At 44.1% G+C, this 22942-nt stretch overlaps 1 protein-coding gene across 7 annotated transcripts in view; it reads right to left on the reverse strand.

The window, feature by feature from the left end:
• Positions 1-295: 295 nt before the first annotated feature.
• PHLDB2 (pleckstrin homology like domain family B member 2) overlaps positions 296-22942 on the reverse strand; it is a 116776-nt gene continuing 94129 nt past the window's right edge. For all 7 annotated transcript variants that reach the window (XM_029082161.2, XM_029082160.2, XM_039914462.1 and 4 more), the window contains 5 exons: positions 16464-16554; positions 14699-14845; positions 13122-13341; positions 4865-4950; positions 296-2044 (listed from right to left, as the gene is read on the reverse strand). In XM_029082161.2, coding sequence (XP_028937994.1) covers positions 1904-2044; positions 4865-4950; positions 13122-13341; positions 14699-14845; positions 16464-16554 — 685 coding nt within the window. In that variant the 3' untranslated portion in view covers positions 296-1903. The remainder of the gene's footprint in view (positions 2045-4864; positions 4951-13121; positions 13342-14698; positions 14846-16463; positions 16555-22942) is intronic.

Raw genomic sequence — 22942 nt, forward strand, 5'->3', positions numbered from 1 at the left:
AAGCAGGGTCTGAGGTGTAATGGGAATGGGGAGTGGGCAAGTGGGGTGGAGAAGCAAGTCAGCCGAATTTTGAGTTTCCCCTGGATCAGGGTTAATATGTATTTTTGTACAGTAATGTCCTTTGCACATTTTAAGCTTTTAATAAATGTCATTACTATAACTGCTACTGTTACTAAAACTATTACAACTTCTACAGTCAGTTATTGTAAACCTTTGTAAAATCTTCACTTCCACCAGAAAGGCAACATCATAAAGTTGGAAATTAAATGAATGCTTTTAATAACAAAATAGCATATTTTCAACTTTGAATTTAAATGGTTTATTGACTCATGCAAGATATAAAACTTAATTCGAAAAACCTGAATAACCATAGGGTGAAGGCACAATTTTCCTTAGAAAAATGATGTAGGTAAACATATATCAAAAGAAATTTCAGATATTTCATTTTGCATAAATTTTTATATTACAGTTTAAATGTGATCTCCGAAATAGATAAACATAAAAATGATTTTAATAGCACTTTTGTCCTTCAATGTTCAAGTAAAAGAATCTAGTCAGGGCACTTATGAGTACAACATGAATACCAGAAAAGAATTCCATTCACTTCATTTAGTACTTTGCCTAATCAAGACCCATTATTGTCTCCTACTCAGTGAGCCTGATCAAAGTAAATAATATAGCAGATAAATACAGCGTGCACACAAACACAAATATGCAGATAAGGTGGGACAGCATTAGAAAAAAGTGTTATAACAGATGCTCGTGAAGTCAAAGTTTCATTCAGCAGGTCGATTTAACGTTATAAAATGTGATGGCTAATTCCAAAGAAAGATATACTCTCTGAAATAAAGTGGAGCCTCACAACTCCATTCCATTTCAAGGAATCTGAGGACAGTTTTTGGCTTTAACCTCAGAGTTGAGTTTGTTCTCTGGTGAAACCTGAGTCAGGCTGTTTTTGAGGATAGAAAAGACAGAGGTTAAGCAGAGGGATCCATATCAAAGGCACACAAATGGATAACAGATGATGCTCACATTTCTATTTCCAAACCCCTGCTTTTCATCCAAACCAATTAAACAAATGATCGATTCTTGTTCGCAGGACTCCATCTTCGGTCTGCTCTGATCTCACATGATGGTTTTTGCCCAGGATAACGTTAAAACCATATTATGGAATGTTTCACCGCTTTCAAATGCTGCTGAATAGTTGAAAGTTTTCTTTGTTTTGCCACTGAAGTTCATTGAACTTCATTAGAAGTTCATCTTCCCTTGTAATTCAGTGGGATAACAGTCTTTGGCTTTAGTGCAGGACTTTAAGGCAAGAACTGGAGGTGAAGCAAGCTCGCTGTGGGCAGGGAACGTGCTATCCAATCTGTTATATTGTACTCTCCGAAGTGCTTAGTGCAGTGCTCTGCACACAATAAGCGCTCAATAAATAAAAGTAGACTGCTCTCCCCCCATCTTCCCCACCCTCTCCTGCTACCCCGGCTTTGGTTTTATTTGAAAATACCCATAAGAAAAGAACACCTATGTTGAAAAAACCAGCTGGTTATCAGTAAGTGAAAAATACTATATATTAAAATATGCACCTATACATCTTTGGGGTTCAGGTTCTAAAATATTTGCATGTTGCTGAGTTCGCACAATTCTGCAAATTGTTTGATTTGTTCTCGTAAAACATATGATATAAAATCAGTTTAAAAGACATTTTCCTATAAATGACATTGTTGTTATTCAGATGAAGTGTTCTTTCCTTTGATGGTTTCAAGTCTCTTCCTCCTGTAAGGGCAGGATATGATCCTGCTTTCCCCTGGGCCAAAGGCTAACTTTGGAGAGTCACAGAAAGGGACCAGTTCTGAGAGATGGCCATTTATTCTGTCATGTAACTAACTGCTGCACAGACTCCCTACAACATGAAGTGGGTGTAGCCTTCTGCCCCAGTCACTATAACATCCATCCAGATCCTCATGGCTTCAGGTGTTGGAGCCACCATATAATAGATCCGATCGTGGGTCTTCACACTGAAAGTGAGCAGTGGATTAGGGCTCTAGAAGGAGAAAAAGGGAAAATCGTCAATTAAACCACCTGACATGGAGAGATCAAATGCTCACTCCTCACTTCTCCATCCACCCTCACTCCATCTACCCCTTCATACCCCAGCCCTTGTGCTCTATACCCACCCCACTTCTGAAGTTCCTCTCCATTACTAAGATTTTTTAGACTCGCTTCTACTTTGCCTGAGGTTTCACTCACTCTGAGCCCTGGCTTTCCGGCCATTCCAGTCATACCCTGTCAGAACACTCACTGAATTGTTTAGGAAGCTCCACATCCTCCAGGGAGTTTCTAATCACCCATCTCCTCTCTGGAACACTGGTTCTTCCTGCTGATAATTCTGCATTTGTCTCCCTGCTCCTCAGAAACTTCCAATGGTTGCCCATCCATCTCTACATCAAGCAGAAACGCCTCACCTTTAAGGTATTCAGTCAGGTCTCTCTCCACTACTTAATTCTTACTCATCCCAGCTTGAATGCTTCACTCCTCTCAGGCTAAATTACTCACTTCCCTTTATTCTTGCCTCTCTCACCACCAACTTCTTGGCTTTTGCCCTTCCTTCAGCTTGGAACCCCCTTCATGCCAGATCGATGTTCTCTCCCTCCTCAAATCCTTACTAAAATAACATCTCCCCAGGAGTCCTTTCCTCATTCTCTCACACTACTTCCCCCACAATTGGAGCTTTAGCACTTCCACATAACCTATGCATTGGGTACACACACATTTCCCTATGGCAGTTATGTAATATCTGTAGACTTTCTTGCTTCTCCCTACTCTTAGTTTATTTTAGTTTCCCTCTCCATACTAGGCTGTAAGATTGTTGAAGGTAGAAATCATGTGTGCTACTTCTATTGTAATCTCCCAAGCACTAAATAAATACTACCAGTGGATTGACTGGTGGAAGTTAATCTCACACACCAGCCTGGATTTATTGGACCTTGTTTTTCTCCTGAAGCCTTGGCCCTTAGTCAGGGCCTCTTTTCCATTCCTCCACCATAAGCACTAGCCAATGCCCGACAAGTTCCTTCCACATTACCTGATCATCCCAAGCAACTCTTCTCCCACCCAGGGTCTAATTGACTGAAAGAAAAGAAAAAAGTGGGGAACGGGGATCTGAGCAATATGGCCTGCCTCTTTGTAGATGTCCGGTTGCGGATCTGGGTTCTCAGGAAGGATTTGCCTGCTTGTCTTGGAACATGAGATCTTCCATTTCTTTAAAAGGTGTTTCTGATTCTTGAGGAAGGGGTTTGAAGGAGGGTGGTTGTCAGGATGGGCCGGGAGGGAGTGGGTCATCATTCTGTGTCAGAGGTGCCAATTTAATTTAGATTGTGGCAGGCACTTTTTGAGTGGGACTTCCAGCCTCACTCTTGTCCAATCTCTGACAAGACCTGAGAGTTTCCGGTCAGGACTGAAAAGACCAAAATGGTGGCTTTTGGACCTGTTAGCTTTCTGAAGACTGACCTCTCCCAATCGCCAAGCCCTCCACAATCTCTGCCTCCTTTATCCTGCATTTGCAATGTTCTGTCTCCACAGTGTTTTTCTAGTCACTAGACTTCAGCCTCCATGAAAACACCCACTCTCCACCACCACCAGCCCTGGTTTTACACAGGGCCCTGAGGTCAGGTTAGTCAGAGCCTCAAAGGGACATGACACACATACACATGCACATTACTCTGTCTCTGGGTCAGTGTGATGGTGGGATATGTCCCATTGACCAGAAATTTTGCTCCACGCAAGCCCACCTGATTTTTGGGCTCTGTTCTGCCACCTAATAAGTATCTAAAGGGCCTTAAATTTTCCTGGAATAATGGGTGGGGCCTCAGCCATGGAGGTGTGAGCAATGGTTGCTGCTACAGGAAAAAGCCTCCTTTTCTCCAACTTTTCTTTACAATGCTGGGGCCACACACATATAGGTTAGGGTGCAGGCTATATGGAATGCTCCTCTTCATTCCCAATCTCTACTGGGACTCACCATGGGACAGGAGGAGGGTGTGTGCTTCATCCTTGGGACTCTGTGCTGGCTTAAGCTTTGGTGGGGATAAGATGGAATGGGATGGGGGGACTGGCCAGACTGAAGGAAAAAATCCAGATATTAAACTTTCATTTTGGCCTGGCTTATTCAGGTCTAGCAGGGGACTTCAGTAATAATAACAATATTGGTATTTATGAAGCACTTACTATATGCCAAGCACTGTTCTAAACACTGGGGTAGAAACAAGGTAATCAGGTGGGGCTCACAAACATAATCCCCATTTTACAGATGAGATAATTGAGGCCCAGAGAAGTAAAGTGACTTGCCTAAGGTCACACAGCTAAGTGGCCAAGCTGGGAGTAGAACCCATGACCTCTGACTCCCAAGCCTGGGCTCTTTTCACTGAGTCACACTGCTTCTTGATGTAGCTGCCAGGCCACCTGGACTGGTTCTGGTCAGGTCTCTGCTGCCAAGGCAGGACTACTGACCCCGTGGGCCTGTGGGGAGCTCCATTCACCCTGAACCCAAGCCCTGCCAGCCTGCTATGATGGAGGCCTCACCCTCATACCTTCTTCTCTCCCCAGCTCTGCCAGAGGCAGGTCTTCTGTGCTCCTCAGATCCCAACCCTACACCAAGGGGCAGAGGGCTAAACTAGGGGCATCACCAGATGGCTTCCCCGCAGCCATCCCTCCTCCTCCTGACCCTAGAAAAGAAAAGCCTTTTTTCCCTGCCATTCTGCCCGCCTTCTATGCCCCTGCCTGCACAAAGGAGCGGTCCCTAAGGCTACTGGGGATAGAGATGGAGGGTCGGCCCAGGAAACCTCCTCATTTAGTCTTTGTTTACCTTATGTGCGTTCTTTAAGTGATCGTAATAGACTTCTTCGATAGCTTGAAAATAGATCACACCTTTTAATTTTGCTTCGTGTTTATCTGCAACGAGAGATGGGGATAGTGAAACATGTATCTCCACACAGATATGGGAGATCACAGGAGCCAAGTGATTTCCTCTTGATAATCAGAAATAATTTCCCCCCATTGGAAGGTGCCTGTGATCTTCAGCCCCTTCTCCCTGATAATCAGAATTCCCCATTGACCCTTTGCCTAGAAACACCTTGTGGCTGCAGATCCCATGTTTTGCAATCCAGATGAATGAGTGGCTTTGCTCAAGGCTCAGAGGAAGCCAGCATCAGATCTCCTGACTCTGGTCTAAGGCAGTGATACCGTTTGAACCACTCAGAAATCATGGCCTAGAGGAAAGGCAGAGGACTAGGAGTCAGCTCTGTCATTTGCAGATTGTGTGACCCTGGGCAAGTCACTTAGTTCTTCTGGGCCACAGTTCCTTCATCTCAAGAATTGGCATGAAATGCTTGTTCTCCCTCCCTCATAGGTTGTGAGCCCCATGTAATAATAATAATAATTTTAAAAATAATAATTGTGGTTCTTGTTAGGCTCTTTCTATATGCCAAGCACTGATCTAAGCACTGGGGTAGATACAAGTTAACCAGGTTGGAAACAGTCCCTATCCCACATTGGGCTTACACTCTTAATCCCTCCTCACCTCCGCCAAACTGATTCTCTTCCCCTCTTCAAAACCCTACTTAAAAGCCACCTCCTCCAAGAGGTCTTACCAGACTGAGCTCCTCTTCTCCCTCTACTCCCTCTACCACCCCCCTTCACCTCTCTGCAGCTTAACCCTCTTTTCCCCCCATTTCCCTCTGCTCCTCCCCCTCTCCCTTCCCATCCCCTCAGCACTGTACTCGTCCACTCAACTGTATATATTTTCATTACACTATTTATTTTGTTAATGAAATGTACATCGCCTTGATTCTATTTAGTTGCCATTGTTTTTACGAGATGTTCTTCCCCTCCACTCTATTTATTGCCATTGTTCTTGACCGTCTGTCTCCCCCGATTAGACTGTAAGCCCATCAAATGGCAGGGACTGTCTCTATCTGTTGCTGACTTGTTCATTCCAAGCGCTTAGTACAGTGCTCTGCACATAGTAAGCGCTCAATAAATACTATTGAATGAATGAATGAATCCCCAATTTTTAGAGATAAAGTAACTGAGGCACAGAGAAATTAAGAGACTTGACCAAGGTCCCACAGCAGACAAGTGGTGGAGCTGAGATTAGAAGCCATGACACCTTCTGACTCCCAGGCCCAAGATCTATCCACTACACCATGCTACTTCTCTAGGACAGAGACTGTATCTGACCTGATTAATTTATGTCTACCTCAGTGCCTGGCATAGAGTAAGCACTTACACAAATACCACTATTATTATTAATGGGATGATGGGGCCTATTAGAGAGGAGACTGTAAGCTCCTTGTGGGCAGGGATCATATGTATCAACTGTATTGTATTGTAGTTATTTGTTTATTTTAATATATGTAAAGAAGCAGTATGGCATAATGGATAGAGGATGGGCCTGGGAGTCAGAAGGTCATGGGTTCTAATCCCAGCTCCATTACTTGTGTGCCGTGTGACCTTGGGCAAGTCACTTCACTTCTCTGTGCTGAAGTTACCTCATCTGTAAAATGGGGATTTACACTCTGAGCCCCATGTGGGACTGTGGGTAATCTGATTTGCTTGTATCCTCCCCAGCACCTAGTACAGTACTTGATACATAGTAAACACTTAATAAATACAATAATAATAATTATTATTATTATTATGTCTCCTCCTCTAGATTGTAAGCTCTTTGTGGGCAGGAAACATATTTGCCAACTCTACTGTATTATTATCATATTTGTTAAGCACTTACTATGTATCAAACACTGTTCTAAGCTCTGGGATAGGTACAAGTTAATCAGGTTGGACATAGTCCCTTTCCCACATGAGACTCACAGGCTAGGTAGGAGGGGGAGCAGGCATTGATCCTCAATTTACAGTTGAAAAAACAGGCCCACAGAAGTGAAAGGACTTCCTAAAGTCACAAGGCAAGTGATGACAGCACTGGGATTAGAACCCAGGTTCTCTGACTCGCAAGCTCATGCTCTTTCCATTAGGCAATGTTGCTTCTCTATTTATTCTCCCAAGCACTTAGCATAGTACTTGCACACAGTAAGCACTCAGTAAATACCACTGATCATTTGTATTTCACCCAATGGCACTGGGAATTAGTTCATTTTAGAGTTATCTGTCCAGTCCTCCCAGCCATCTTGAAGGACACCAACTGGTCTGACATTCAGGTTGATCCAGTAATCTCATTTATCAAATTGTTTGGGAGATGTATGGATTTTTATTCATGGGTATCTACAGAACACTTAATTTTATGATAATAGTTAACTATGCATGAATTGATCCCCAAGCCTTGTATCTAATTATCCAAGAATTCCTAGGAACTATAATCCCTGCTTTTTCTTGAAAGTGTATCTGGGTAAATCATAATAAACATCTGGCTACATTTATTAGACCTTGTACATACATATCTTCCCCCTGAAATATATACCATAAGCATTGCTTTTTTAATCTTGCAAAAGATTTCTAAAAGAGAGATCATTTTTGTTGAGCACTCTATACCAATTAGCTGCTTATCTCTAGATGACAAATTATTTGTTTTTCTTGGGTCAAATAAGAAAATAATAATAATAATAATGTTGGTATTTAATTGCTTACTATGTGCAGAGCACTATTCTAAGTGCTGGGGTAGATACAGGGTAATCAGGTTGTCCCACTTGAGGCTCACAGTCTTAATCCCCATTTTACAGATGAGGTAACTGAGGCACAGAGAAGTTAAATGACTTTCCCACAGTCACACAGCTAAGTGGCAGAGCTGGGATTCGAACCCATGACCTCTGACTACCAAGCCTGGCCTCTTACCCCTGAGCCACGCTGCTTCTCTATTCTCTACCAAATAATGGTTGGTAAAATATAATAATAACTGGGATAATAATTCATGGCTATTTCTGTAAATCATTCAGTGACAATCTGGGACAATTTTTAATTACACCCAGGAAATATATTTTTGCAGTGGACTAGACAGAAAAGTGGCGAAAAGATTTAAGAATTTAGGTTCAAAATTTAGTTAATCAGTAAATCATCGGTATTTATTGAGCACTTACTACACACAAAGCATTCCACTGAGTATCTGGGAGAGCACAATACAACATAATTAGTAGACACACTCCCTGCCCATAATGAGCATACAGTCTAGGGGGGAGACATACATTAATCTAAACAAATAATTTATAATATATAATTTTAAGATATGTACATAATAATAATAATGGTATTTGTACAGTGCTTACTATGTGCCAAGCACTGTTCTAAGCACTTGGAGTAGATACAAGGCAATCAGGTTGTCTTAGATGGGGGTTTCAATCTTAATCCCCATTTTCCAGTTGAGGTAACTAAGGCATAGAAAAGTTAAGTGGTTTGCCCAAGGTCACACAGCAGACAAATGGCAGAGCCAGGATGAGAACCCATGTCCTCTGACTCCCAAACCCATGCTCTTTCCACTAAGCACACTGCTTCTCTGTGCTGTGAGGTTGAGGGTGGGGTGAATATCAAATGCCCAAGGTCACAAATTCAAGTACATAGACAATGCAGAAGGGAGAGTGAGCTGGGGAAAAGAGGACTAAATTGGAGAAGGTCTCTTAAGGAGATGTGATCTCAGTGAAGCTTTGGGAGAGTACTGTACTCTACCAAGCACTTAGTAGTATAGCACTCTCATTCCAAGGTTTCCCAGTAGGAATTTTGAAGTAATTATGGTCCTGCTCCTAATTTATGGATTTCTCTTAGTAGATTCACTTCATTTGGTCTAGGAAGATTAGTGTTGGAGAGTATAGGTGTAACATTTTTATCAAGACCAGTGGTACCCTCTTTGCTTTTACAATTAAAAAATATGATTTTACTTGTTGATTTCTACACCTCAAACAATTAGCACCTTTCTTCTATTTGAAACCAATTCTTTCATAGTTTTATATTTTCTAAATCTGTAGCCACTAGAGGGCAGACTTTACCCCCGATCTCCTGCTATTTCCTTTATTAATAATAATAATGATGGTGGTATTTGTTAAGCATTTACTATGTGCAAAGCACTGTTCTAAGCTCTGGGGGGAAAACAAGGTGATCAGGTTGTCCCACGTGGGGCTCACAGTTTTAATCCCCATTTTACAGATGAGGGAACTGAGACACTGGAAGTGAAGTGATTTGCCCAAAGTCACACAGCTGGCAAGCAGCGGAGCTGGGATTAGAACCCATGACCTCTGACTCACAAACCCAGGCTCTTTCCATTGAGCCATGACACCAACGTCCTCTCTACCTCAATTTCTCTGTGGCAGATCCTTTGTCCACGTTTTTCCTCTGGCCTGTAACTCCCATCCCCCTTATATTCAACAAACCACCACTCTCCCCATCTTCATAGCCCACTTAAAATCATATCTTCTCTAGACTGTAAGTTCATCATGGGCTGGGATTATATCTACCATCTGTTGTACTTTCCCAAGCATAGTAAACACTGAATATAACTGATTGCTTAATTGATTGATCTCCTCCAAGGAGCCTTCCCTGATTAAGCCCTCGCTTCTATATCACCTATGCACTTGAGTCTGTTTCCCTTAAATACTTCGATATTCATCCCTCTCCCAGACCCACAATACTTCTTTTTTTATGATATTTGTTCAGCGCTTACTAGTGTCAAACATGGTTTTTAGAATTGGGGTAGTTTGGACACAGTCCCTGTTGCACATGGAGCTCACAGTCTAAGTAGGAGGGAGAACAGATATTTAATCCTCATTTTACAGTTGAGGAAACTGGGTCACAGAGAAGTGAAGTGACTTGCTCAAGGTCACAAGCAGAGCCGGGATTAGAACCCAAGTCCTCTGACTCTCAGGCCGAGGCTCTGTCCAGTAGGCCACACTGCTTCTCTACCGGGCCCATTCCCCAAGAGTCCAGGGTGGGCAGAAAGGAAGACTCCAGGGAAGCTTACATGTACGCATACATCTGTAACTTGTTTTAATATCTGTTTTCTCCTCTAGTCTTCAGGCTCCTTGTGGGCAGGGACCATGCCTACCTACTCCATTTGATTGTATGCTACCAAATGCCTAGTACAGTGGTCTGCACAGTGTAAAGTGCTCAGTCAATATCATTGATTGATTGACCAAGGGAATAGTTCTACAATAGCCTTTCCAAAGAAGGAACAGTATTTTCTGCCAGGGACTTCATAGTGTTTGGGGCTTCCTAAGAAAGTGTATTATTTGGCAGGAGGCAGGGAAAAGGAGAGTCAGGATTCATTCCCCTGAGTCTGAAAGAGATGTGAGGACAGTCCAGGCAATCAGAACCCTCTACTGAGAGGCCAGGTGTGAGTTGGGTCCACCCAGGCTGTATTGGGTTGTGTGGGTAGAAAAGTCAGCGGCCTGGACTAATAGTAATGATAACAATGATAATAATTGTTGTATTTGTTAAGCACTCTTCTAAGCGTAGGGGTAGTTACTAGGTAATCAGGTTGGACACAGTCCCTGTCCCACATAGGTCTCACAATCTAAGTAGGAGGGAATACAGGCATTGAATCCCTGTTTGACAGTTGAGGGAACTAAGGCACAAAGAAGTGAAGTGACTTGTCCAAGGTCATACACCAGACACGAGGTGCAGTTGGAATTGGAACCCAGGTCTTCTGACCCCCCCTTCAAGTCTCACCATTCCCACAATCAATGAATTAGTATGTTATTCATTAAACACTGAGTATGTGCTAAACCCTGTCCGTACTTAGTGTTGGAGTAGGTCAGTGATAATCAGATGAAACACAGACCCTTGCCCCACATGGAGCTCCCAATCCAAGGAGACAGAGCAGAATCTCATCTAAATTTTCAGGACCCTTAACTTTGCCCCCCTAGTTTAGGGTGGACTGCTCCCCTACCCCTTGGAGCGACAAAGAGACCAGAGATGGACTCAAGATCATGCCTCTGCTGATACCTTTTTTCTGCTCCTCCCCAGACCCAGGAGTTGAGCATAAGTATCTCCTCTTTCCCTCTACCAAAGGAGAAAGGGCTATCTGCTCCATTATCCCCACCAGGGCACCTAGGCATAGGGTGGGGGATTCCCAGGGCATCACCAGGGAAGACATGTCACAGGGAAGCAACATTTGGGCAGCCTTGTGGATGCTTAAGCTGCAGCAGTTCCCAAGGTCTGACCCCACACTGTCCCTGGAGATCCCCCAAGCTGCTGGGGCGGACTGGCCAGAGATGAGGGAGGTGGTCAGCTCCTCCCACAAGGATCCAGGTAGAGGAATTTCTCATGCCCATCTCCTGCCTGGTGACCTCCAGAAAAATAGCAGTGGAGAAGAAGAGACAACACTAGGGAGTATCTCCTCTTTTTGCCTGCTTTCCTGTCTCTGCCCCTGCCCCCCCTTCCCCCCCCCACTGCTCTGCTCCCTTGATGCTTTGCCCTGAACCCAAAAATTAAAAGTGTGTGTCCTTGTTTGGAAAATCACAGTTATCCAGCAACCACCAGATTGCCTAGCCCCCAAAGCCCTTCAAAGTCCATCCTCAAAGCAGTCATTCCTCTCTAGGGGCCCTCTAGATCCTCGCTGTGTGGCTGTCAGCTTAGAATGATGCCCAAAGATGAAAAACAGAACTTTAGGCATCACTTTGAAACTTATGATTGGGGGTCTCTGGGTCCTGGGTAATAATTCTTGGACAGCTGCACCCCTCAAGGTGAATTTGGGGGATGGGAACAGCTGCAGTTCAGGGAAGGCAGGGGAAATCAATCAGTCAATGTTATTTATTGAGTACTGGTGTGCAGATCACTGTATTAAGCACTTGGGAGAGTTCAATTTAATAGAGTAGAAAACTACCTTTCCCAGGAAGCAAAGGGGCTGGCTCCCTACATTTCCCAGAGGCCACTGAGGCTTTTTGGGAACAGCTTGCCTTTACTACCAAGGTGTAGCTAAACTTTTATTAGTGAGTGCTGAGATTTCATAGGTCTCTCCACCCTCTGCTGTTGCCTGTCCCTACTTTAATTTGAATATTCCTTAAGAGTGGGTATGGTGGGTTTTATCTCTCTCTCTGCTTTACCAATCTATGTAGTAGAGTATGCCAGGAACATAAGAACTTATTTGAGGTATTTTTGATTCCATTCCTTTTCTGGGCAAAAATCTTAGAGGAAGCATGCATCTGAGCTTTGAAGACCTGGCCTTAGCACATGCTATGAAGTCTCTGGAATCAGTCAGGCTTGGTGTGTGCAGCCTTAAATCTCAGTTGGTGAGTGTCCATTGGAAACTCCTCTTTGCACTTTGTTATCAACAGTAGTATCAATTAAAAATGCATTACTTTTGTAAAGTTAGTTCCCAGGTGCTATACTTCTCCACAGAAGCTCTAGTTGGGGCCCTGTGGAGGAAGAAGGAAGTCGAAGGGCAACTTCAAGTTGGTCCCCTTGCCAGTTGAGGTAGGTGGGGGGACAGCCCCACCATGGGGGCTCCTGGACTGTGGCCATACACAGAGGCCCAAGGGGCAGAGAGTGGAGAGAGGGAAGGAGAAGCAGCATGGTCTAGTGAAAAGAATATGGGCCTAGTTGAAAGAGCATAGGCCTTGGAGTCAGAAGACCTGGGTTCTAATCCTGGCTCTGTCAATTGCTTGCTATGTGACCTTGGGGAAGTCACTTGACTTCCCTGTACCTCAGTTTCCTCAACTCTAAAGTGGTGATTCAATACCTGTTCTCCCTCCTACTTAGTCTGTAAGCCCCATGTGGGACAGGGCCTAATTGTTCTATACCTACTCCAACACTTGGAAAAGTGTTTGACCATTTGCTTAACAAATACCATGAAATGCATGAGATGAGTATCTTCTCCTTACTACAGGCTCCTGTTTGGCTTCCCCTGGGTCATCCCAACTGGAGGGAGACTCCAGAGGATGAGTCAGTAGGTGGGGGGCCGGGGAGGGAGATGAGAAGAAACCATTGCTTGATGGGTGAGTAGCCCATTAACCAAGAGGAACCAAGCAAATGGAGAGAGTGGAGCCCAACTCGGACCCAATAAAAGCCACAGGGAGAGAGCCAAGAGGCTGAGTGTTAAAGGTCAGCTGAGGTGACTGGGCCTCTAAGCCCGCTGCCTTTGCAGCCTTCCCAAGGCAGCCCCCAGTCCTCCCTCCTCCAACACCCACCTGCATAATAGGAGAAGGTGCGCTTGTTCCGGTCAAACACAAACCATCGTTTTTTCCAGGTTTTAATTTTCCCTCCCATTTTGATGAGGAAGCCCCGACAGGTCTTCTCTGTGATTGAGACATGATAGCAGGTCTCCACGTTGTGTCCAGCTGTTTCCACATGGCTCCGCAGATCAAAATCCTCCTTCCTGACCGGCAGGTAGCGTGTCAAGGGCCGGGCCTGCAAAAGAACACGACCCATTCTGCTTGCAAAAACCCCAGAAATGTGGCACACTGATTATGATGAGGAAAGGCTTAGAGGCTGTTTGCAAAAGCATGGGAGGATCAAAGATTAAACCCTGATAGAAAAAGAGAGCTGTTCAGGAGGGCCAGGCATCTGGGCCACCTATTGCATCTGGAGGGACAAATTTATCTCATCCTGTCCATCTGCCCCAGAGGAGCAGACAACTCCCCTCTCTTCCCCCAGTGAAGCTATACCTTCGGATACCTTCCATTAGAAGCTCTCTATAATGTAAGGCCATTCTTGATCGAAATGCACTGGGACCTGATTCTTGGGGGACTTTGGGGACTAGATTAAACACCAGCACCTGTTCCTCTCATTCTGTACTGGATGCAAAGACTAGAGTCAAGATGCTTCAAGATGTTTAAGCACCAATTTAGAATAGTTATCATTTGTAGCATCAAGAAGTGGACTGCCACAGGGCCAAAGTCAAGGTGTGTTTGGCTCAACAGAACAAAGTGCTACCTCTCACAAAGTCTCTCCGCCTAATCATCATGACAGCCCTATTTAGAAACTATCACTAACCCAATTTTAAAGAGATTAAAAGTGGAGGTCCAGATGTCCAGCTGCTATCAGAGTCATTGTTAGACTTGGTCAGGACTATGCTGCTTCTCCAAAGCACCACAATCCTGCATTCAAAGTGTTGTTTAGGGACCCAGTCTGTCTCCTGCTCACAGTCTCAAAGCTGCACAGGGAATCTTTGGAGTGACTTTTAGAAACATTCCTGGAGGAGGATAGATGGGTGGATGGAAGGAAATGTGCCCCTTCCTCCATCTTCTCTGTCCAATATTATGTGATAAGCAGCATGGTCTAGTGGAAAGAACACGACCCTGGGAGTCAGAGGACCTGGGTTTCAGTCCCGGCTTTGTCACACATCTACTGTGTGACCTTGGGCCAGTCACTTCACTTCTTTGTGCCTCAGTTAGCTCATATTTAAAATGGAGATTAAGACTGTAAGCCCCTTGTGGACATGGACCTGATAGTTTGTATCTACCTCAGTGCTTAAGACAGTGCCTGGCACATAGTAAGTGCTTAACAGGTACAATTAGAAAAAAAATTAAAGCTAGGACAAGGCAATTCAGCCCTAGATCAGGGATGATTGGACTGTATATCCCACAGACAGAAATAATGCTCAGTCTCCTTTTTCGACATTCCAACTTGGACCAACCCAGATATGCAGTTCTATGGGAACTGCAGGACCAGAAGAGGGCAGAATCCTCTCAAAATAGAGAACGGATTGTATGCTGGGGAGGACTGGCAGGGCAGAAAGAACAGCAGTACGAAAGGGCTAACAAACCTGGGCTCTTTGCTTTTCACGGATTTTCACTTCCTTTTCAATTAACTTTTGCCGTTGACTGGTTTCCTCCTGTAATCGCTTTTCTAGGAGCTCACGACGTCGCTTTTCTTCTTCTAGGGCTCGTTTCTTGGCTTCCATCTCTCGTTCCTAAATATCACCAGATAAAGAATCTTATTTTAAGCCTTAACAGAATCACAAATTCATCGAGGAAACACATTCGAAAAGACTGACTGCTGTTCTTATGAGTCAGTGGTTGGGAAGTGGAAGCAGTGTAGCCTCTTGAAAAGAGCACGGGTCTCAGAGTCGGAGGACCTCTGTTCTAACCCTGGTTCCACATTTTGCCTGCTCTGTGACTTTGGGCAAGTCTATTAACTTCTCGGTACTTCAGTTTCCTCATTATAAAATGGGGATTCAATACCTGTTTTCCCTCCTTCATAAAATGTGAGACCCATGTGGGACAGGGACTGTATTTGACCTGATTATCTTGTATCTACCCCAGTACTTAGTTCAGTGCCTGGCAAATAGTAAGTGCTTAAGAAATGAGGAATGATGACTATTGAGAATGATTGGACATTTGGTGTTGTGTCATATGTATTGCTAGGCAAATGAAGCCAGACCCTGGATAAAACACTATCAGAAATGCTCTTTTAAAAGCTGACTTTTCAAAATTCTTGCCCTAACCTACATAGCCTAGCAACCTCATTATGCAGGATTTAGGAACTTGTGTTCAACTTGGCTGCCTTTCCGTTTCCTAGCTGGTGGGGAGGAGGATGGGGGTAGGGGAGGGGTAATTAATACTGGAAAGCAAAGCATATTGAGGCAGTAGCTTAGGTCAGGGGGAAGAGGAAGAGAAATGGGGAGGGTCTTCAATCAATAGCATGGCTTAGTGAAAAGAGCACAGAACTGTGAATCAGGGGACCCAGCCACTGGTCTGCTGTGTGCCCTTGGTTAAGTCACTTAACCTCTTTAGTACTCAATTTCTTTATCAGTAAGATGGGGATGAGATAAATTGTGAACGCTATGTGGGACAAGGATTGTGTTTGACCTCAGAATCTTGTATCCATCCCAGTGTTTAGCACATAGTAAGTGCATAATAAACTCCATAATAATAATACCAAACAATCAATCAGTGATATCTACTGAGCACTTACTGTGTGTGGAGCACTATATTAATTACTTGGGAGAGTTCCCTGCCCACAAGGAGTTTACAGTTCTTACAAAGATGATAATGATAATCCTCTCATTGGCAGAACAGTTTGAGTTCCCAAGGAAGTTTTTTTTTTTTTATGGTATTTGTTGAGGTGTTCAATATGTGCAGGCACTGAACTAAGCGCTGGGATATATACAAGATAATCAGTTTGGACACAATCCACATCCAACACAGGGCTCGCAGTCTTAATCCCCATTTTACAGACAATGAAACTGAGGGCCAAAGAAATGAAGTGACTTGCCTGAAGTTCCACAGCATACAAGTAGCACAACTGGGATTAGTACCCAGCTCCTTCTAACTCCCAGGTCAATGCTCTATCCACTAGGCCAAGCCATTTCTCAATAGTTCTTCTGTTTAATCTTTGGCAAGATATTCATTATGAGTTGGGTTTTCCAGGAGAGCCAGATAACGGAGGTAAGAGGGAGAAGATGGAAAGGGGGAAGAATTGGGACCGACCAGTTTTGGGAAACTTCCTCCAGGGAAAGTAACTCTTACATTGTTCATCACAAACAGTTTATGTCAACCGTAGTTTCTTGCACAGAAACAGGACCTTACCCTTGATTCCAGCAAACGTGTCTTTTCTGCATGAGCCTGCTTCAAAAGCCTCTCCATCTCCTCTATCCTGGCAATATTTGAAGTGCTGGCACTGAAGAACAACAAAAATGGCTTTGTCAGAATCTACTTTTTATTGATGGTACACATTCACAAACTCCTTACCCATGCTTGTTTGCATGTGTGCACACACACACACACAAAACCCTCACACATGAGTACACACACCCATACCCCCTCCCCACATGCCTATGCATATGCATCCACATACTGACTATTCTGGGGTACTTCTGGGCAAGTCTGAGCAAATGTAGCACAAACTGGGCCCAGAAAGCCCATCCCTCAAACATTAGTCAGGAGAAACCATCATGGGGAGTGATCAGACTTGAAGTCAAATCCCAGACTCACTGGAAAAACAGAGGCCAACAAAACATACCAGAGGCCAAGCTGAAAATGGGTGTGCGTCATTTTGCAAATATAAATTGCTATATTTGGCCAGAACCAAACATACAATAAATCAAGTCTCCCCTTTGGAATTAACCAGAAATTGTGTCTCCAGAATCTAAAGTCACAGCCTGGATGTGTGTGTGTGTATGTGTACGTGTGTGTTTTTGTGTATGTGCATGTGTGTGTATGAGTGAGAGAGAGGGAGAGAGAAAGAGAGAGAGAGATGAAAAGGTCAGATATTGCCCCACCCAAAACTGCCTGATTAGATCAGCACTTTTTAGCTCTCCTTCAACGGACACTGAGAATTCAGTTTTCCCCATCTCACATGAGAAGCAGTACAGAAGCACAGCCTCTGGCTTCTTCTACTCTGAGGTGATAAGCAGTTGCTTATCGATACATTCACTGATGCCAATGATGCCTGCTCTTTGTTGCCATGAGCTATGGTGCACTTGGGCCCGGGCATGGTGGATATCAAGAGAGAGCTGCCCTTTGTATTCCCAGAGGATGCTACAGTTGGGGAGGTGCTTCCCTGGCATGGAAGGGGGGAGGAAGTGATTTGGAAGTAAGTGAACAATCTTCCATTTCTCACTGTGAGTACCATAGGAGTGTCCTTTGCTGCCTGGATGTGTTTGCCCCTTTCAGGGACTCTTAGTATTTTCAATCTATCAATGGTATTTACTGAGCACTTACCTTGTGCAGAGTACAATACTAAGTTCTTGGGAGAGTACAATACAACAGAATTAGCAGATTCATGACCACACATGCCTCTTCTTTTGCTGACTTGCCTAAAGCATCTGCTCAAGGAAAGGAACTTTTCTCCATTTTGTCAATCAGCAGTCTTTACTGAGCACTCACTGTGTGCACATCACTGTTCTAAGGCCTGGTGAGAGGATAATAGTATTGGTAGCCCCAACCGTTGCCCTCATGGAGTTTCCAGTTTGCTGCTGTACTGCATTTTTTGAGATTGTGTTGGACTCTGCAAAGATCTGTTCTACTTCGCTATGTCTGGCTTCCCAGAGTGGAGCTGATTGGAAACTCTGCTGTCCTCTGTTCTTCTCATGGGTTATGGCTGGCAGGGCTGCCTCCAGCCTTCTGGCAGGCCCAGACTCATTACTTAGGCTCTCAGCCCTGCATCTGAAGAGGGAAGTGGTAGGCTTGAGAGTGAAGGTGAATATGTGAAGATCAGAGTCCAGTCAAACTCAGTTTTTGGAGGGGAGACAGGAAGCAGAGATCTGTGGTCCAGGACTCAGGCACCCTGTAGCCTGTGAGCTCCTTATGGGCTGGAATCACTTTTTTTTAATGGTATTTGTTAAGTGCTTACTATGTGCTAGATCCTGTACTAAGCCTTGGTGGGAATTAGCTAATCAGGTTGGACACAATCCATGTCCCACATGGGACTCACAGTCTTAATATCCATTTTAAAGTCAAGGTAACTGAGGCACAGAGAAGTTAATTGACTTGCCCAAGGTCACACAGCAGACCTGTGGGGTGGGGATTAGAATCCATGTTCTTCTGACTCCCAGGCCCATGGTCCTCCTAGGCCATGCTAGGCCACGCTGCTTCTAACCTGTCTGCTCTTTTCTGCTCTGTGACCTTGGGCAAGTCACTTTATTTCTCTGTGCTTCAGTTCTCCTATCTATAAAATGTTCTCATCTATAAAATGGGGATTAAGATTGTGGGCCCCATGTGGGACACAGACGGTGTCCAACTTGATTAGCTTGTATCTAGCCAGAGCTTAGTTCAATGCCTGGCACAAAGTAAGCACTTAACAAATACCATAAAGAAAGAAATTTCTGCTTGAGATGAAGATAAGTGGGAAACTACTGAATGCTTCTGAGGAGTAGAGCTATATGTGCCAAGAGACGTTACAGAAAATAATAAATAATGATAATTGAATTTGTTCAGTGTTTACTATCGGCCAATTATAAGCTCCTTGTGGACAGGAATCCTGTTTACTCTCCCAAGGGCTTTGTATGGTGCTCTGCACACAGTAAACACTCAATACCATTGATCAACTGATTGCACTAGGCTGGCATAGGTACAACACAATCTGGGTAGGCACAGTCTCTATCCCACATGAAACTCACAGTTTAAGGGAGAGGGAGGATGGATTTTAATTCCCATTTTACAGATGGGGAAACTGAGGTTGAGGGAAATCAATAGATTTGGCCAAGGTAACACATCAGGCAAGTGACAGAATTAGGATTAGAACCCAGGTCTCTGACTCCAAGGCCCGTGCTCTTTCCACTAGGACATGCTGCTTTCTACTCAAGCAGATCCACTGAGTGTAGTTGAAAACAGCTATAGTGAGGAAGTTGTTACAGGGAGATGACAAAAGAACCAGTGTAGAGACCATTTGTGTGGAAATGAAAGGGTCAACTTGGAAAATATCATGGAGGAGAAACCCTGAAGGTGAGAGTTAAAAGATTTAGTGACATCGAAGGTGACAGTTCAAAGACATTGAGGAGTAGAAAACACCAAGGTTAGGTGTTTCTGGGGCAGGAGGGTAGTGGTGTCCTTAACTGTAGGTGGAGGAATGCATTTAGGAGAGGAGATAGAAGGTTCAGTTTCAGTCAGGTTGGGTTTTATGTGCCAGTGGATCTTTTGTGAAGCTCCATGTTGTGGAGGCAAAGGAAAATGAGAGACCAAAGAGCAGGAGAGCCTGGAGATAGTGTGGTAAATGTGGACAGCATCCACAGAGAAGTGACAGCTGAAAACACATGAGTGGTTGAGCTTCCCAAGAAAATATATTTATTTGTCCATTTGATTTCTATTATCAATCTCATAACTGTAATTTGTATTTGTCTATCCCCTCCATTAGAATATATGTTCCTCAAGGACAGGGACCATATCTTTACTTCTTTTGTGCTTTCTTAAATGCTTAATTCAAGACTTTTTACACAGGAGGCACTAAATAAATTCTATCAACTGAGTACAGCTCTGATGTCCCCTCTTAACTCTGTTGTACACTCTCAAGCATTTAGTACAGTGCTCTGCCCACAGTAAGTGCTCAACATATACCACTGATTGATGGGCAAATCAATATACAACAGCTTTTGGATGACTCTCAAAGATTATGATTGGTGGGCAGGGAATGTGTCTACCAACTCTTCTGTATCGTACTTTCCTAAGGGCTCAGTACAGTGCTCTGCAAACCGTAAGTACTCAATAAATACCATTGATTGATATTTGTAATCCATTGAGCTGGATCAGAAGTGTATGCTGACTCTCTGGTTCCATTCTCCAGGAGGGTGGCCCAGAATTGACTGAGCAGAACAGGGCCCATCACATAGCCCTGCTTTAACCTGAGGGTGATGGAGAAAAGGGCACATGGGGACACTATCAACTCTGACTCATCTGTGAAGTGTTCTTAGGTTTTAGGGAACTTGAACTTAGAACAATTAAATTTGCTCTGTAGTTACCACAGCCTAAAGTCAGTTGATTTGCCAAATGATTTTGGAAGACCTTTGAATGTGATTATATGCATACAAGTAGAGTGCATTTCTTGGCCTATTTGCATGAAATTCACTTTGTGCATCATGTAAAAATGGCATGATAAGGCACTGAGTGCTCAAAAAACCCAACCTTACTCTGAAAGCACACCAGGCTGGATGAGAGAAACCAAGTGACTTGGGCTGGAAAGAAAGCTACACAAAATTAGAAGAGTTTGGTCTTTGGAGAAACTCAAACAGATTCCCAAAGAAGAAAAGCTCTCTCCTGTCTTCTCCCCCTTGACAACTACCACCCTGGTCACTCAGTGCTGGATGGCTGAAATCCATCTCCATAGTCATCTCCTTGCCTCCAACCTCTAACCTCTTCAGACTCTGCTGCCCAGATCATCTTCCCCTCTAGACTGTGAGCTCACTATGGGCAGGGATTATCACTCTTTACTGCTGTACTGTATTTCCCAAGTGATTAGTACAGTTTTCTGCACACAGTAAGTGCTTAATAAATATGATTGTATGAATGAATATCCCTAAACCTGCCATTCAGAGTGCTTCTCTCCACTCCTCAGAAACCTCCAAAGACTGGCTACATATTTCTGTCTACATCCAATAGAAAGACCTGACCATTAGAGATCTTTGAATCAAAGATCTCTACCAGTTCTTTTCTTCTTTTCTTCTTACCTTTCCACTTTCTTCCCACTGTAGTTCTGCTCACTCTTTGCTCCTCCCACACTAACCTCCTAGCTATGCCTTGGTCTTGATTCTCCTATTTCTTCCTATTGCTGATAATCTTGCTCTAGCCTTCTGCTTCAAATAACAATGATAATAGTGTTATTTTTCAAGCACTTACTATGTCCCAAGCACTGTACTGAGTACTGGGTTACATACAAAAATGTCATTTCACAGTCTCTGTCCCTAATGAGGCTCACAGTCTAAGCAGGAGGAAGAACACTCCTATTTTACAAGTGAGGAAACTGAAGCTCCCGGAAGTTGAAGTAAGCTGCCCACAGCCACATAGCAGGGAAGTGGTAGAGCTGGAATTAGAATCCAGAACCTCTGACTCTCAGGCCTGGGCTCTTTCCACTAGACCATGATGCTTCAAATCTGTCAAACCATGTACCAGGTTCCTTTCAAAACCCACCTGCACTCTACCCTCCTCTGGAAGACATTCCTAGACTAATCCCCATCTTGCTGTCCATGTCTCCCATTGGCAACCCTAAGCCCTCAGGTGTATTGGTCTACTTATTCCATTTAGTGATATACTGATTTATTCATTTTTTGCTTGATTTTAGTATGATTCAATCCAGGTTTTTTCCCTTGTTCCCACTGCATATGTACTACTTGTGTCTGCTTGTCTCCCTCATTAGACTGACTGCTTCAGGAGGGCAAGAATTGCCCATACCTTCTATTTTTAATGCAAGATCCTAGTAATTGAGCATGCAGTAGACACTCAGTTAAATACTGATAATGATGATGTAAGGATCATGAAGATGGATTGTAAACTCTGCTAGACTGATTGGGTGTACCAAATCTGTTGAATTGTATTCTCCCAAGCTCTTATTTCAGGGTTATGTACATAGTGGGTGCTCAGTAAATGCCACTGTTTGACCTGTTGAAGTGGATACACTTTTAGAAAGTCTCTTTACATTTCATGAGGCTGTTACAGTTCATTATAGTTTCCTGGCAGGGAAGAGAGAATGTTGTTGGATATGCAAATTAACATACTAAATAGGCAGAGCCCTCTGAGTTAGAAGACTTACAAATTCCTAGCCGTACATAGGAAATTAAGCTCCTGTTTGAGTGAGCGAAAGGGTTAGCTTGGCGTGACACTGAACAGTTGGGCTCTGGAATGCTGGTTTGGAACTCTGTGCCAAACAATGCCAACAAGGTGGCAGAATAGGGAAGGGCATGGGGAACCTCTGGCCAGTGCTGTTGCCACTATTTCAAACAGACAATAGACTGAGAGAGTGGGGGGGGGGGCAGAATTCTCAGGTGCTCAACCAGAGAGAGACGGGTGAGGAAAATGTCAATTTCTACTGGGGCTTCACAGGAATGGGGTTAAAAGCAGGAAGGACAAATGGAGAGCTGGAGCAGTAGAGTGACAGCAGCGCAGCCACACAGATACAAGGACATGCCTGCAAGGGAAGGACTCACCACCCCCCCACACAAGGCAGATCTCCCTGTCAGAAACAGCCCCTCAGGCTGGGGATGGAGTTTCCAGTGTTGCTGGATGCCATTTTTTGTCTCTTCCGGAAACTCCTTTCCCCAGGCCAGGAAGGACATTTCAGGCAGTAACTCCTGGGGCAGAGGCTAAGGTAGCTGAGAAGTGTAAGCTTGCTGTAGGCAGGGAATGTGTCCATTTACTGTTTACTTTGGAGTCAGAGGTCATGGGTTCGAACCCTGGCTCTACCACTTGTCAGCTGTGTGACTTTGGGCAAGTCACAACTTCTCGGTGCCTCAGTTACCTCATCTGTAAAATGGGGATTAAGACTGTGAGCCCCACGTGGGACAACCTGATTCCCCTGTGTCTACCCCAGCGCTTAGAACAGTGCTCGGCACATAGTAAGCACTTAACAAATACCAACATTA

Source organism: Ornithorhynchus anatinus, chromosome 17 (assembly GCF_004115215.2).
Source record: "Ornithorhynchus anatinus isolate Pmale09 chromosome 17, mOrnAna1.pri.v4, whole genome shotgun sequence".
Classification (NCBI taxonomy): domain Eukaryota; kingdom Metazoa; phylum Chordata; class Mammalia; order Monotremata; family Ornithorhynchidae; genus Ornithorhynchus; species Ornithorhynchus anatinus.